This window comes from Penicillium longicatenatum, assembly GCF_028827895.1.
Source record: "Penicillium longicatenatum strain IBT 33135 chromosome Unknown contig_7_segment0_segment0, whole genome shotgun sequence".
Taxonomy (NCBI): Eukaryota; Fungi; Ascomycota; class Eurotiomycetes; order Eurotiales; family Aspergillaceae; genus Penicillium; species Penicillium longicatenatum.
The window spans coordinates 3735595-3750653 of NW_026643124.1; the positions used below are offsets into that span (position 1 = coordinate 3735595).

At 50.0% G+C, this 15059-nt stretch overlaps 6 protein-coding genes across 6 annotated transcripts; 3 read left to right on the plus strand and 3 right to left on the minus strand.

Annotated features, from left to right (window-relative positions):
- Positions 1-857: 857 nt before the first annotated feature.
- Positions 858-2547, plus strand: N7484_011662 (putative cysteine synthase B; the record flags this gene model as incomplete). The annotated part of the gene is made up of 3 exons (XM_057122049.1): positions 858-1050; positions 1115-1944; positions 2011-2547. The coding sequence occupies 3 exons, from the start codon at positions 858-860 to the stop codon at positions 2545-2547; spliced, it is 1560 nt and encodes a 519-aa protein (XP_056967803.1).
- An 891-nt stretch (positions 2548-3438) lies between these two features.
- On the plus strand, positions 3439-5635 carry N7484_011663 (ferric reductase family protein; the record flags this gene model as incomplete). The annotated part of the gene is made up of 7 exons (XM_057122050.1): positions 3439-3569; positions 3638-3888; positions 3945-4059; positions 4118-4369; positions 4420-4518; positions 4570-5571; positions 5629-5635. 7 exons carry the CDS (start codon positions 3439-3441, stop codon positions 5633-5635), a joined length of 1857 nt encoding a protein of 618 aa, XP_056967804.1.
- An 862-nt stretch (positions 5636-6497) lies between these two features.
- N7484_011664 (actin-binding ADF family protein) lies at positions 6498-7048 on the plus strand (the record flags this gene model as incomplete). The annotated part of the gene is made up of 3 exons (XM_057122051.1): positions 6498-6760; positions 6828-6958; positions 7023-7048. The coding sequence occupies 3 exons, from the start codon at positions 6498-6500 to the stop codon at positions 7046-7048; spliced, it is 420 nt and encodes a 139-aa protein (XP_056967805.1).
- An 817-nt stretch (positions 7049-7865) lies between these two features.
- On the minus strand, positions 7866-8972 carry N7484_011665 (uncharacterized protein; the record flags this gene model as incomplete). The annotated part of the gene is made up of 2 exons (XM_057122052.1): positions 7866-8667; positions 8779-8972. 2 exons carry the CDS (start codon positions 8970-8972, stop codon positions 7866-7868), a joined length of 996 nt encoding a protein of 331 aa, XP_056967806.1.
- A 276-nt stretch (positions 8973-9248) lies between these two features.
- N7484_011666 (cystathionine beta-lyase STR3) lies at positions 9249-10712 on the minus strand (the record flags this gene model as incomplete). The annotated part of the gene is made up of 3 exons (XM_057122053.1): positions 9249-9317; positions 9375-10418; positions 10497-10712. The coding sequence occupies 3 exons, from the start codon at positions 10710-10712 to the stop codon at positions 9249-9251; spliced, it is 1329 nt and encodes a 442-aa protein (XP_056967807.1).
- Positions 10713-11288: 576 nt separating this feature from the next.
- farA (CeGAL family transcription factor) lies at positions 11289-14695 on the minus strand (the record flags this gene model as incomplete). Its single annotated transcript, XM_057122054.1, has 6 exons — positions 11289-11337; positions 11388-13077; positions 13131-14052; positions 14147-14164; positions 14299-14323; positions 14568-14695. The coding sequence occupies 6 exons, from the start codon at positions 14693-14695 to the stop codon at positions 11289-11291; spliced, it is 2832 nt and encodes a 943-aa protein (XP_056967808.1).
- Positions 14696-15059: the final 364 nt, after the last annotated feature.

Sequence of the window (15059 nt, forward strand, 5' to 3'; positions counted from 1 at the left end):
ACAAAATTGCTCAAACACTCTCAAGGTACTCGAATTCTTCTCAATTCATTACCAGTCGGCCATAATGCGGGATGGGGGCATGAACCGCGTAAGCGAGAGTTGGATTGAGTTCGTTTGCGGATGTGGCTTTGATCCTTGGCGTTTTGATCGGAGGACCTTGATGATCTTTGTGATGAATGCTGCATGTACGTGCTAGATCTATGGGTACCTGAGGACAATTGCGAATTCTAGAATTCCACGATTTCTAGAACATTTTTGGGAGCTTGGAGAAGATAGGATAACTACGTAGTGCTCTGGATACCGTCAAGCTACCCGAACACAGAGACGTGTAAAGAAGACTGGACCCCCTGCGTGAAGATGCCTGGATTGTCAATCATGCCGTTTTCATCGGTTCGATCCACAGTCCGAGAAAAGGCATATTGCGGACCGGCCAGGGTCCATTCTTCCAAGGTAGGTCGACGCTAAAACTGCGAGATATTAGTCAATCGCTACATAGTTGCCTTCCTGATCCAACGCGGCCGCGGAGAATGGATTTCGGCGCTTGCAGCGTTCTAATTAGCAGATTGGAAGGATTGCCCCTCTCCAAAACTTGGCTAGGTGGCATGTGCAACTATCAAGGTGGGACCCTGGGGAATACAGCTCTTTTCCCCTCTCTTGCAGCTTTTAAACTTGCCTCTTTTGGGCATGAAACAGACTCAGAGGTGTGGGAGGGGCTCATGCGTGCCGCTATGAAGTATATTTGGCTATCAATCTCCCGGTGCTCTTGAACTTTCCCCCCCCTCCTGATAGATTATAAAAAAGGTATTTACCCACCGGTCAATCGTGGTGTTTGTCTCAACAAAATGGCACCTCATAAAATGGCCAACTCAAATGAGCTCAATGTGTATTTTGGCACGGACTCGTTGAAAAAGTATTTTGATCCTGATTGTCAGCCTCCTTTGCCTCTTGTTGAGCTGCCGGAACATCTCAACCCATACTATCATGATGGGATTCGGATATATGCAAAGATGATGACTATGCACCCGGCAAACAATGTTAAGGCTATGCCAGGTAAGACGATCCCGTTTCATACATGAGAAACCAGCCCGGGAAGACCACTGCTAATTTCAGGTAGCAATGAACATGCTGGAAACAAGCGTGGATCCAAATAAGACCAACACTATCATTGAATACAGCTCCGGATCAACTGTGATTTCAATGTCCATGGTTGCAAGAGTCATGCACGGCATAAACGATACACGAGCTTTCTTGAGTAACAAGACCAGTGATGCGAAACTGAAGCTGATGCAGTTTTTCGGTCTGGATATCACCTTATTTGGCGGACCCTCACAGCCAGAACCCCTCGACGAGCGTGGTGGCATTCAAAATGCCCGCAGACAAGCCAAAGAGTCCGATTCAATCGTCAACCCAAATCAATATGAAAACGACAACAACTGGCAGTCACACATCCGATGGACCGGACCACAGATCTTCAAACAACTACCCGAGATCAATGTTCTCTGTGCTGGCATGGGTACATCGGGCACATTAACCGGACTTGGCACATATTTCAAGAGCGTGAAGCCGTCCGTGACGCGAATCGGCGTCTGCACAGCACCCGGTGACCGTGTACCTGGCCCCAGGTCCTATGCACTGTTACGACCCGTCGAGTTCCCATGGAAAGAAGCAGTGGATACCGTCGAAGAAGTCGGATCCTCTGACTCGTACACCTTGTCTCTGAGGCTATGCCGAGAGGGGATTGTCTGCGGCCCGTCATCCGGATTCAACCTGCAAGGCCTATTCCAGATGCTAGAGAAGCGTAAGGCAGCCGGTACACTAGCTGATTTAGCCGGCCCAGACGGAATGACGCACTGCGTCTTTTTGTGCTGCGACTTGCCATACCAGTACATTGAGGAGTATTTCCAGAAACTAGGCTCTGCACAATTCCCTCCCATCCACAATGAGGTAAGATGACGTTTTCGATTCCTTTTACCCCGCAAACCAAGTCACACTCCCGCTAATACAATGTAGCAATTGACCAAAGTCGATCTCCACCGCTATGACGAAGCCTGGGAGCGGGATGCCCTGGAGGTTCTTCCACAGGTATACGGATCCACTCGGTCCCTCGCGGAAAGCCAAATGAGCGAGATCACGCTAAAACCCCAACACCGGGTCCTCGATCTGCGGAAACCAGATGATTTCCAAGCATGGCATCTGCCCGAGTCGATCAACCTCCCGCTGAGCAGTGTTGGACCTCACACGACATCGCCGTTTTCGGATCCGGCGGTGTTGGAGGCGCAGTGGGTGGAGCTGGAGAAGATCTTCCGCGACGGCCGCCTAGTGTCTCAGCTTGGTTCACATCATGTTCTGGTTGTATGCTACAATGGGGATACAGCACGCGTGGCTACCAGTGTTCTTCGGGCGAAGGGCCTTGAAGCGGATAGCGTGCGCGGTGGCTTCCATGGGCTGAAGGTTTATGGGATCGGGAGTGAAGGTCCCGCTGTGTCCACTAAGGCTGCTGGGCCTATTGCGGCAACTGTTTCTGTTTCGGCTGTGCCCCTTGATTAGTTTATTAAGATCATCATCCTCAAGGGGTACTGTATATGGGGAGAAGTTGGGAATGTAGGGTTGGAGCTGCCATGTGAGGCGCTAGGCCGGATGCGGAAAACTTCTTCCTGTGGCTTTTTGTATATACTGCGTTTTGATTGGTTGAACCGTGTTGTTTTCTTTCTTTTCCTTTTCGTTCGGTGAATACAACCCTATGATTTCAGTACCAAGATCTGCTCAAAGTCTAGACTCGAGTAAGAAGAAGTGAATAGAGGACTGAGAGGCTGCGTCATTGATGTAGTGACTCTGATAGATGTCAGCCACACACGCCTAATACTTTCAGGTACTTGAATATACGTTATAATTGCTGCATATAGTGACACTGATTAAGTTTAGAGATAATCGGTACTTTTCAGAGAACAAAAGGTTCATACAAGGTTCAAGTATTAATTACATGTTGTTCTAACAATGGTAGCTTGAATCCAGGCACAGTGTCTAGATCGAAGAGATTCCACGCAAATCTGCTCAGCGTTAGATTTTTGAACACCGAAATCATAAGAAAACAACATTTAAGGGAAAAAGTACGAAGGTGGACCATAGAAAATAGATAGAAAACGGGAAATCTGCTCAATTTCCAACGGATCGTAGATCGGTCGTCAGGAATGCGTGGAAAGAGGGATGTATTTGCCGTCATCATCTTCCCCCGGCCCGTTTTCGGTGCAACGTTCTACACGATGAACCCAACTTTCTACTCAAACGGTACAAAACTTTAAACTGTCGATCATCCAAGAGATTATTATCTCGGTTCTTTCTTTCATTCAATTAAACCACAACAACCCCGGGAAGTGCAAGTGGCACACCTCTCTCAACCTCCAGCGATCACAGTCTTATGGTGCAACTACCGTAGCCATGATGGACACGAAGATGAATGGAGGCGGCATCCCCTGGTTGGATCAACCGGTGATGCTTCACTCATCCCGGGCAGATAAGTGCAAGTTATCGCCCGCGCAGTGTGCCTATCGTAGCGGCCATTGGCGCTACTGGTATGTTTTGTGGCTGCATTCCAGATCGCCCCTCTACTGTTTACATGCTGATAAGAGATTCACGACAGGTACGAGGCTGACCATGTGTATGCGCTTGCTACGGTTTACTTTTGCTGTGCTGTGATCGGTGTATTCGCTCTGTCCAATTTCCTTGTTAGATACTCTCCGGAATGGGTCAAGAGAACCCGAGTATGGCGTGCGACTACTTCGGTATCCCGATACCTGGCTTATCGTGGATATGGACTCCCGATGATGCGATACTGGTCCCCTTCCTTGGGAGTGTTGTTGTTGGGTATTGCGGGGATGGGCTTCTTCCTCGGTAGGAGACCAATTGATTTGATGTACGACGATAGGAGACTGACTTGGATTGGGCAGGAATGACTCTTGGTCCGCAACCCTATTATTGGCCAACAGATGCTAGTTATGGAGGTAGTCCTCCCATTGCTACACGAGCAGGGTGGATGGCTCTCGCACTGCTACCATTTGTGCTGTGAGTATCGTGAATACAATATGAGATGATGAGTGTGTCGGGCTAATGCTTGAAATAGTGCTTTGAGTGTCAAGGCAAACATGATATCTGCACTGACTGGTATTCCCCATGAGAAGTTGCAAGTCTTCCATCACTGGACCAGTTACGCCATGTTTGCCCTAGCGCTTGTCCACACATTCCCATTCATCATTTACAACCAGCGGAAAGGTGACTTGGTAAAACAGTGGAAGACCAGTGTGGCATACTGGACTGGAGTTGTCACTATCATTGCACAGGCTTATCTGACCCTGATGTCCCTGCCATTTATCCGGTAAGCCTGCGTACGATCATACCTGAAGAGCTTTGGCTAACTGTTGGCAGGAATCGATTCTATGAGTTCTTCAAAGCTACACATATGCTCGCCGCTGTTGTTTTTGTCGTATTCTTCTTCCTCCACTGCGATTTCCGTCTTTCTTCATGGTATGTGATACGTATCCGTCTTTGCGAATGGCCTGTACTCACAAATAGTAGGGACTACTTCATTGCTACGGGTGCCATTTATCTGCTGTGCCTATTGACCTCACAGGTCCGCACTTACCTGATCAACGGCCTCCACACAGCGACCCTCGAGGTCCTCCCCAGTGGTCTTATCCGCGTTGCAGTCCCAACAGTCATGAACTGGACACCGGGTCAGCATGTCTTTGTGCGATTCTTGACTTCTGACTTGCACTTGTTCACCGCTCACCCGTTCACCATTTCATCTGTCTGTCGAAGCCCTAACGAGACCGGGAAAGCTTCTGAAATCATCTTCTATATCAAGCCACGCAAAGGTGTGACTGCCCGACTAGCAGCCATCGCTGCGAAGAGCCCCGGCTGCTCAAAGAAGATATTAATCGAGGGACCCTACGGAGGCGTCAGCGCAAACCATATGGCTCGGTTTGACACCCTTCTCGTAATCGCCGGTGGATCAGGAGGTGGATTCTCCCTCGCAATGGTCGACGAAGCGCTACGACTCTCTGCACTGGAATCAAAAAATAACAACTCCGAACACGAAGGTCGGCGTAACTTACAGGTCGTATTCTCAACTCGTGACACCGCCATGGCAGACTGGTATGCCGCAGAGATCGAATCCCGACTCTCCCATTCTACAACTCTCTCCTCGGACCCGGATAACGGGTTCGAGACGGCTGTTTCCGTGCATATCACATCCCGTGTTAACTCGGCTTCTTCTTCGCCATCGATTGGCTTTGAGAAAGACGCTGATAAGTTGACACCAACGGAAATTACCACAACAGGATCATTTAGTCTCAATGTCCACCGCAATGCCCGCCCAGACATCCCTGGTCTCGTTGCACGTACCGTGGCTATGGGGAACACCCAGGGCCAGCACATCGGGAAAAAGCAGCGGATCGGAGTTCTGGTTTGTGGACCTGCTTCTATGCTCCATGATACACGCAACGCAGCAGCTTTGGCTCAGACCCGAGCTCTAGGAGGTGAGGTCGAGGAGTTGTACCTGCACTCCGAGCCTTTTGCGTAGGTTTTTCTTCTCCTCAATATGCAAGGAATGATTTCACTAACAATATTTTCTAGGTGGTGATTTGTGTTCTTCCTGAGCGTCTTATCGGCTGGCCTGATATATGCTCCTTCGTTTCGATACTACATTTTTATTTGCTATGCACATTATTATTGGATGATATAATTAGATGCCTTATCATTATCTTGCTGGCCCTAAGGCTCACTTATTTACTTGATAATTTAATTTCGAGATTGACATTATTCCATCATGTGAAGCTGCTATATAAGCCTGTAGGTCTTCCACCAGATATTCGAGGTTCACTCTTCACGACTCTAAACGAATCTATTGGCGGACCTACACTAACCGATCACGGGGCTACCAACCACTACTGCAAAACACGCCCAACTTCAGTGTATGGCATTGTGTCTCTATACAAGTGCGCTTTACCGGTGCAAGTGAGATGAAGTGGTGGACTTCTCTACAAGGTGGTTCAAGACTTGGTCAGCAAGGATAATACGGCCCTTTCGCTCTTGCAATCCAACAACCATTAAAACTCAGAGGAGACATGGCAAAATCTCTCAATTCTTGGCCCGATGCCCATCTCTACTCACAGTCCTGTCAGTATGGATTTTCTTCAGGATCCCAAAGAGGCTGAGACTTTAGAGAGGAACGCATCAATAATTAACAAATCAATTGCGCATTGCATGCATTTTGTGCAGTAGGTAGGGTAATGGTAGCGACAGCCTGAGCCAATGACGTTCCTCGGCGAATCGTAACTCAGAGGGAAAGCCCGTAACAAGAATGTGCGTACGACCAAGCTATGTAATCGTGCAGATCAACTTCCCCGCAAAGTCGGGGTAAGATCCACTCATGACCTCAACCTCCTTTCATTCCAACTTCCCCTCCTTCTTCCACATTTCCCATTTGAACAACTATCGCAATCATGACTAGAGGATTCGCAGCCATCACGCCCGAGTGCGAGGCCACCTTTGACGCCGTCAAGGAGACCGACAGCCTCAACTACGTCATCTACGAGGCTTCTGCACACGACAAGAAGATCTCCGTCGCCGAGTCTGGCAAATACACAGACTACGCCGAATTCCTCACTCATTTCAAGGATGATACCCCCCGGTACGCGGTGGTTGAGTTGGAATATGCATTTCCGGGCGGTGATAAGCCACGACACAAACTAGTCTTCATCACATGGTACGGGGCACGTGCTCATTCTATATCGCTGTGGCAAAGAGACTGATGTTTCAATCTTCGTCTTTAGGGTTCCGGAGGGATCGAATCTCCATGACAAGGCCTACTACACCACAAACAAGGATCACCTTTATCGCGCACTTTCGGATATTAGCCTTCATATTCAGGCGGCCACTCAGGCGGACCTGGCTCATGCCAAGAGTAAGTCAATGGTCTAATTGGATTCAACAATTGTAATTGATGCTAATCTTTTGGCTCTGATCAGTCCTGAGCCAATTCAAGGCGCTTTGAAGGGTACTTAGGTTCGCTTTATGTGGTGGGATGTACGGATATCGAAGCATAGCATACTTTACCACCTAGCAACAATACAGACAGAAGCTTTTACAATGAGAAGACTTTCTTGATTTAACTTAAGTAATTACGAGAATATATGAAATTTTCGTACCAGCACACGCGGGAACTTCATCAACGTCATTTGGTGGGGTATCTTCAGCAACCGCTGAGCAGTGACAGCTTAAACGCCAAGTGATCAACTCCTTTAAGTGTATATTTTCTCCCATTCTTTTCTTCCTTTTCATAATTCTATATTCGTACCATTGTGGATATGAAATACTTGCTGTAAAGATATTCGCAGATTTGAAAGTGAACTGAATCATATTAACAGCCCGATGCACCCATCTAAGCCCTAGTAAATATACCAAATCGAAGTATAATGCACAATCTAGCAGAACAAAACAGCCTATATAAGCCGAACCCGAGAGCGTCACGTAAAATTACAGTCGAATCAGAAGGTCTAGTTAGTAGATTCTATTCAACGCCATGGCAATGATAGAAAGATAGATGGATGTAGGGATTGTCCGTCCCAAGCACAGACGGACAAGAAGTCAAGTAGAAGGAATCCGGAAATGCAAGACCCAGATCAAGATCAAACTCCAGGTTTCAAACTCCAATCAATCACAAACCAAAAAATGTCACAGTCCTGGTCCGCAATGTATCGGAATAAAAACCTGGATATGCCAAAGAAGAGAGGAGAGAGGAGAGGAGAGGAACAAGAAGTCCTCGAACGGAAAGGAAAGAGAAACAAGAAAGTCGTGAGGGGTCATAAGTTTCAATTGCTCTCCAGCTTGTCCATGAGCGCAGCCCGCATCCGCACATTGACCACGCCACCAATACCATAAGCAGGAACGATCTTACCCATTCGCGCAAATGAGCTAGAGATGTAGTCTCTGCGAATGCGGGAAGCACGTTCTGTCCATGGCATACCGCCGGGCGGTTGACGGTTATACAAATCCAGACCGAGGAGATGCAAGGGTGTACTAGCGAACTGCATAAGGGCCGGACAAGAGAATTGAGCGAGAGTCGCTTTCATGCGTGGAGTTTCGGCAATGAAGTCCGGTATTGAAGGTGCGATTAGGGGAGGAACGTTGAAGGAGGCGAAGATTGTGATGCTGTCGCGGAGACAGAAAAGTCCGTATGAGATTGTAGGGATTTTCGGCGCGGAGGCTGTCATGTGCGGGTGGCAGCTGTATTGTGAAGCTTGTGTAGGGGCTGCTGGGGCTGGCATTGCGCCTGTTGTACCGGTTTGATTTGCTGGGGTGGTAGGAGGAGGGTTTGCGCCGAAGATTTTGGCGAAGCGTGCATCTTTGTATACGCAGATTGCCATGTTTACAACGGTTGTAGAAATGAACTTTGCCGGACCAGCCGTTACGGTGGAGAATGATTGGTCGCGGAGTGTGGAGGAGATAGTGTCCATGACATTTGCTGTTAGGTATGTCGAGCTGTATAGGGTGTAGATGAGGATGAATGGGGTGCTGAAGAAGAATCCGCTCGGTTTTGTGACCATGGACCGGAGACAGCTTGTGATTGTTTCTCGGATTGGAAACCCTTTTGAGGCTTTCTCGATGATCGCGCTGTGAAGAATTGTGTAAGCTACTGCTGTTGCTGACAGCTATTGACTCATTCGAGTCTAACAGGAACTGCGGGAAGAACGGAAGCAAAAAAAGAGGAAAGTTCAGACTCACCGATCAATAATTGTAATCAGCGGACATGTTAACGCGCCGGCAGATGCTGCACTGGCGACGTCGACACCGAGTCGAAGCCCAAGATTCCTTGTGTTCCATGCTTGCGCAGGTTTTTGTTGCGAAGCCGACATCGCGACATGTTCTGAGACCGTGGTCATGTTGAGAGTGTTTTGCGCGATAGCATCGCGTGTCATCGGCAAAGGAATCCGGGGACAGGATCACCGGTGAAGAAACCGAATGAAGGAGAAGTAATTACAAATGTGACAGCGCTATCTTTTAAAACCGGAGAACAATACAGCTCGGACGAGAAAGGACCGGGCGCGATCCGGTGCCGAGTCTCCGATGCCGGATTATCTGCCGGATAAACGTTAACTGTGAACCGCGTCTACTTCGAGTACAACTGCAGTTAATTCATGACCGTGATATATTTTAATCCCCAACGCCATATACACATATGAGAAAAGAAGTAACTAAGTAGAGCTTGTAATCGCCGCCGAGATTCCATCCAGCGTCACATTCACGGCACCGGCTTGAACGAGCTGTGGCAAATTTGTTAGTTGAGGGTTTTATCTTTAGCCATTCAGGGCATCACATACCGCTCGTTGCAGATCGTCAATGAGATCATCAACATCTTCGATACCCACACACAAACGAATCAGATCCTCGGGCATGGCACGTTCCGCCCGTGTCTTCGCATCAATACTGGCATGGCTCATCCGGCAAGGCATGCTGATCAAAGAGTTGACACAGCCAAAGCTAACACTAATCGCCCAAATCTTTGCGCTCTCAACAATGCGCTCGCTAACATCCACATTGCCGGTCTCAAAGGATAGCACGGCGCCCGCACCGCGCGCCATGGAGTTGTGCAACTCGTACTGCGGGTGCGAGCGCAGACCGGGGTATCGCACCTTGAATCCGTGATTCTCGAGGAACTCGGCAATACGTTGTGTGTTGCTCTGCTGCTGGTCCATACGAACCTTGAGGGTCTTCACACCGCGCATCAGCAGCCATGAGTCGAAAGGTGAGAGACCACAGCCCGAGGCGTTAATGGGGAAGTACAGACGCTCGCCGAGGGCCAGGTCGTTGACTGCGATGACACCGGCCATCAGGTCGTGGTGTCCGGAGAGGTACTTGGTACCACTCTCGTAGACGATGTCGGCACCCAGGTCGAGAGGGTTCAGCAACAATGGGGACATCATAGTGTTATCCACGGACACCAGGCATTTAGGGTTGGCCTCGTGGGCGGCTGCGGCGATCTTGGCAATGTCGACAATCTTAATCAGTGGGTTGGTGGGGGTCTCTAGGAGAACCATGGTGGTCTTCTCGCTCAAAACCTCCTCCACCTTCTCCAACCGGGTGGTGTCAACGTGGTGAACGGTGATACCACCGTTGGTCGAGAGGTACTTCAACAGGCGGTGTGACCCGCCGTACAGATCATCACCAGTAACGACCTCGTCGCCAGGACGCAAAAGTCGGGTGATCACATCGAGGGCAGCCATGCCGGAAGACACGACGAGAGCCCGCTGGGCCGACATGATCTTGGCGAGGTGACGCTCAAGATGGGTGCGAGTTGGGTTACCGGACCGAGTGTAGTCATATTCACCACCCCCGCCTCCGGATGTTTGCTTGAAGGTGGCACTCTAAATACAATGGTATCAGCGATTCTGGCAATTCCACATTCAAATTGATCCCATCTTCTTTTCTTGTGGAGTTCCTACCTGGTAAATTGGCACACTGCTCGCGTTGTATTGATCACTGCCCTCGGTGTACACCAATTCGGTGGCAATGTTGTACCGGCGGCTGCCGTGCGGGCTGGACGGAGCTGGTGAAGGGGGAAGGTCATTGCCCTGGAGGTCGACTTGAGGGAATGCCTTCTTCACGGAGCTCGACGCGCCCGAGTCATTGTTGGGGGCTCCGGATCCTGATGCCGACATCGCTTTGCTGCAGGGCGGGGCAGAGATAGAGGGTAGGTGAGGATAGTGCGTAGTAAGAGGATGCGGGATGAGTCGCAATTCCAATTCTATGAAAAAAGATGAATGCTATAGGGAGATGAAATATGTAAAAAAGGAGAACTGAAGGATTGAAATCAAAAATGTCGATTACTTCTCCCACTTTCTCTTTCCCCCGGACAACTCGCTGCTATGACTCCGCTCTCGGAGGCTTCTAATTGGTCCATTGGGCGGCCCTGCGATTTCGTCATTTGCTAGTCCCGATTAGGCTAAGCCGTCTAGGTTTTACTTTCATAGAAAGGGCTTACTTGCACATCCTCTAGGAATAGTATTTATGGGTTATAGTATCTGTGAATAATATTTGACAGGAAGAATAAACCACGTCATATAAACCCCAACCTACCCGTCCGGTATTAATCCAAACAGCCTCATCAGCAAAACGCCAGACAAATTCCACCCCAACATTCCATTTTGAGCAGCCAGTAGGATGAGACGGAAAAGCAATTCAACTGTACATTATGTTAAATTTCACACAACCAGGTAGCTAAAACAGGAAAAGGCCTATGCGGCCAGATCTCCGAAGCCACCATTGATACCAAAGAATTGAAACCTGAAAGAATCAGTACGAGAACATATGTAATGATAAGGAGGGGAACATACCAGTCTTCCACATTCAAGGTCGTCGGCGCAGTCGGTCCACTACGTGAACTGTTGCTCCAATTATCATTATCTTGGCTACCAGCGTCCAGCGCGGCACCACTCATCGTCCCATCCATGCCTTGCATCGGCCATGTCTGTCCTTCCATTCCGAACATCTGCTGCTGCCCCGGTGGCATCCCCATGCCTCCGGGACCACCCTGCATCATTTGAGGGCTACCCTGAGAGGCAGACATACTACGCCCGTGAACGGGCTGCTGTTGCGGATTGCCCATCGGCCGCTGGCCCATATTCTGAGACGGAATCGAGGGCATATTTAGCGTTGGATCCATGGCGGGAGGTGGAGATGTCAGTTCGGGGAAGATCGCAGTTCCGTCAGGGAAGAGTTGGTCGGGTTGGAAGTTCTCCCATAAAGATGGGGACAGATTGGGCGACGCACGGGTCACAAGGAAGAAGTCTGGCGGTGTAGCGGGAAGAGAGAACTGGGCGTTGAAGGGGGTGGTCGGCCGTGTATTACTCCGTGAGTTGGCTGCTCCAGAGATGGGGTCCGCAGGGCCACGGTGCATGTTGGGAGATGTCTGAACCAGGGAAGGTTGGTTCAATTCCCGAGACGGCGTAACAGCCGGAGTCTGTGGTCGAGAACGTTCATACGAGACGGGGGGCGTGGGCCCACCATTTGGCAAGCCCAGATCCATATCATCGAACTTGCGCTTCGGCGGATCCGGCCTCTTAGCAGTAGCGGCTGTGTTTGCATTTGCATTGTGGTCATGCGGCCGTCGCTGATGCCGCCTGCCTGCCGCCTTTTGAAGTCGCTCCTCCAGAATCTTGTTGCCGAGGATAGACTCGAACAAGGTGTTGACCATCTTCGCGACTAGCCACACTTTCGAAACATCCTTGAGAGCGCTCATGCACACATTGATACGCTCTTGGCAAGTCGCCACAATTGAGGGAACCGACGAACGCATTTGGTACACGTGCATGATCAAAGCGGAGAATAAACTGTATACAATGAACGCCGGGGTATAACGGAGCTCTCCGTGAGTGTGCAGGTTCTCGATAATTGAAGTCATCATTCCGGCAGCCTGGAATGCGATGGTACGCGACGGGTATGCCATTTCTTCGACTCTGTAGCTGTTGGGGGCAGAGGAAGCAGGAGGCATGTGGGCCCTATGTAGAAGACAAAGCGTCGTGTAGTAATTCGAATGAAGAAGAGCAGCCCAGAAGTGGTGATTAGATCGTTGCCAACAAACCTCCTTTGGGCAGTTCTGCAGCCAATCAGCCAGGGCCATATCGGAATGTGTGAGATCCATGGCATTCATGCGTCGTGATTTCGATGCCACGGAATATTGTTGTGAAAGCACCAGACCCATGATCTCACACAACTTGACATATTGCAGGAAGAACTGCACGTGCACTGGGTCTGGCGGGTACTCAGCTGCAACATCGAGTTCGTCTTCGATAAAGTCGTCCTCCGTCACCATCCCAACATCCGAATCATCAGTGTTGATCCCAATAGGTCGGCCGAGGGCCACGGCAACTGAACGATCTCGAGTAAAGAGCGTCCACCAAATCCTCTTCCAGAGTCTCTTGTCGGGTTTACTGAGCTGCGAGGTCTCCACACTGCGGTGCATTCCTGAACCTTGAGCAACCACCATCGCAACCCGAGTCCAGTAGAACACATTTTTGGTCACATCTAGAATTCGTCAGAACAATACCCCATATAGAGAACATAAGGATTAATCTCACCTTCTGGGCCTTCCCAGTACCAGCCCAGAAGCACCAAAGCTTGCACAATAGTAACCCGGTCATCCTCATAATTAGCATCATACAGCGCCTTAGCACGCTTATAAAAGGTCATCGCAGCTGGAGTGGTCGAGCCATTCGCATCCATGAGCTGAGGGTTGGTACAAACCCTCGAGCCCGCCAGTAGTATGGCCTGCAGCAACAGTAGCGACGGCGGGTTCTTCGGATCACGGTAGTGACGCATGAAGCGACTCTTGTTGATAATCGGGACGACCGGCGCCACCCATTTGAAGTACGCGTCGACTAACTCATCACACAATGGTTTCGGTGGCAACAAGAACGCTCCGCGCTGGTGTAGAATATCAATCTCCAGGTTATCAAGATCTGTCAAGCGAGCGCGCGATCCTCTGATATTCGGCGGCAGCGGGTAATGCACGACATCTGTTGTTCCATGGCGATCCTGAACCAATAATGACAAATTGGATGATTCGCCCAGGTATGCTACGCGGCCAGCTTCCTTGATGGGTGCCCTCGCAAACTTGGGTTTCATGAATTGGGCATAGGCGTTATTGGCCGAAGCTTCCTGGGCTGCCTCGGCCTCGGACAGATCTGTAACAGGCATGCCGTCGACGGCCATGCGGTTCTTGCGGTATCCAAATGCGTCATCCTTTTGGTCGGATTCCGGGGATTGTCCACGTTGGTCATTTGGTGCGTTGTCGGTTGACTCCTCAGTACTGGAGGGTCGGAAGTGAGCGACCGCCGCGTCGACTAGCGAGGAGGCTGTGTGGGGTGGGCTGTCATACCGAGTGTCGTCTTTGGCTTTGTTGGAGTTCTTCTTTCGTTTCGGGGAGGGAATCTTGCATTCGATGGAAAATGCGACGCAGTTTGTGCATGGCACACCTAGGCTGGCAGCATCGCAACGGACCTGGTCGCAGGAAACGGCGGTTAGCTGGGGCCGACCGGAGAGATAAAGTCGGAATATATTAAAATTTCCCAAGGACAGTTTCAATCGAACTCACTTTTCGAGCATGGCAGGTCTGCAATTCAGATTCAATGTTAGTGGTTGTTGTGGTGATAGACTCATCCGATGCGATAAGAAGGGACCGAGGCACACAACAGCCTCGGCTCTCCTCGCCAGATCGCGTCGCAGAAAAAAAGAATAAGAACGTACCTCGCACGCGCGTGATGCACGTTGTCTGAAGATTAGATAAAACGAATTAGCATCTTTTAATCCTGGTCTTTTTATATAATCCCTCTTTAATCCCCCCCTCTGCTTTGAGACCTGAGGGGAAAAGTGAAAACCCTGTGCGAAACAGCATCCCCCCGTCGCGCCCATTAGGTCCCCCGCGACATTCACAGTGCTCCCCGTTTCGCATCCACCACACAACTGATATTCGGTGTTTTCATGATTCGGTGATTTGATCAAAATCGGATGCTCACCTTCTGAAACTGAGCGCTTGGCCTTGCGGGCCATTGCGCACGGTGATGCCGGATGTTCCTGTTGAGCCAGTGGCACTGGGGGCCGGACTACCGGCGGGATCGGTCTGGGATTCGATCGTAGTGCTCATGGCGGCGCAGTCTCCATGCAGTGAGCGGGTGCACGATAGACGGGTTGGTAGGGGGAGGGGGGGTGGAAGGGGTTGGCAAATGATATATAGGGTCAAAAGGGTCCACGTCGAGTAAGAGGTTAGAAAAGGGGGTAGGTCTGGTCTCACGCATGAACCAGCGCCACGCGATCAGGTTGAAGTTCGAAAGAAAAAGGACCGGAGGAAGAGGAATATCAAGAAGCCGTTGGAGGGAAAGTAAAAAGGGTAGTGGCAATAGGGTGACTGAGGTCACTTGTGGAGATCTTCCCCATAACTAAAAGATGGGAATCTCAAAGAATCACGGCCACTCTGACTGGTTCATTTCCCTGCCATTGGTACGGAGTCA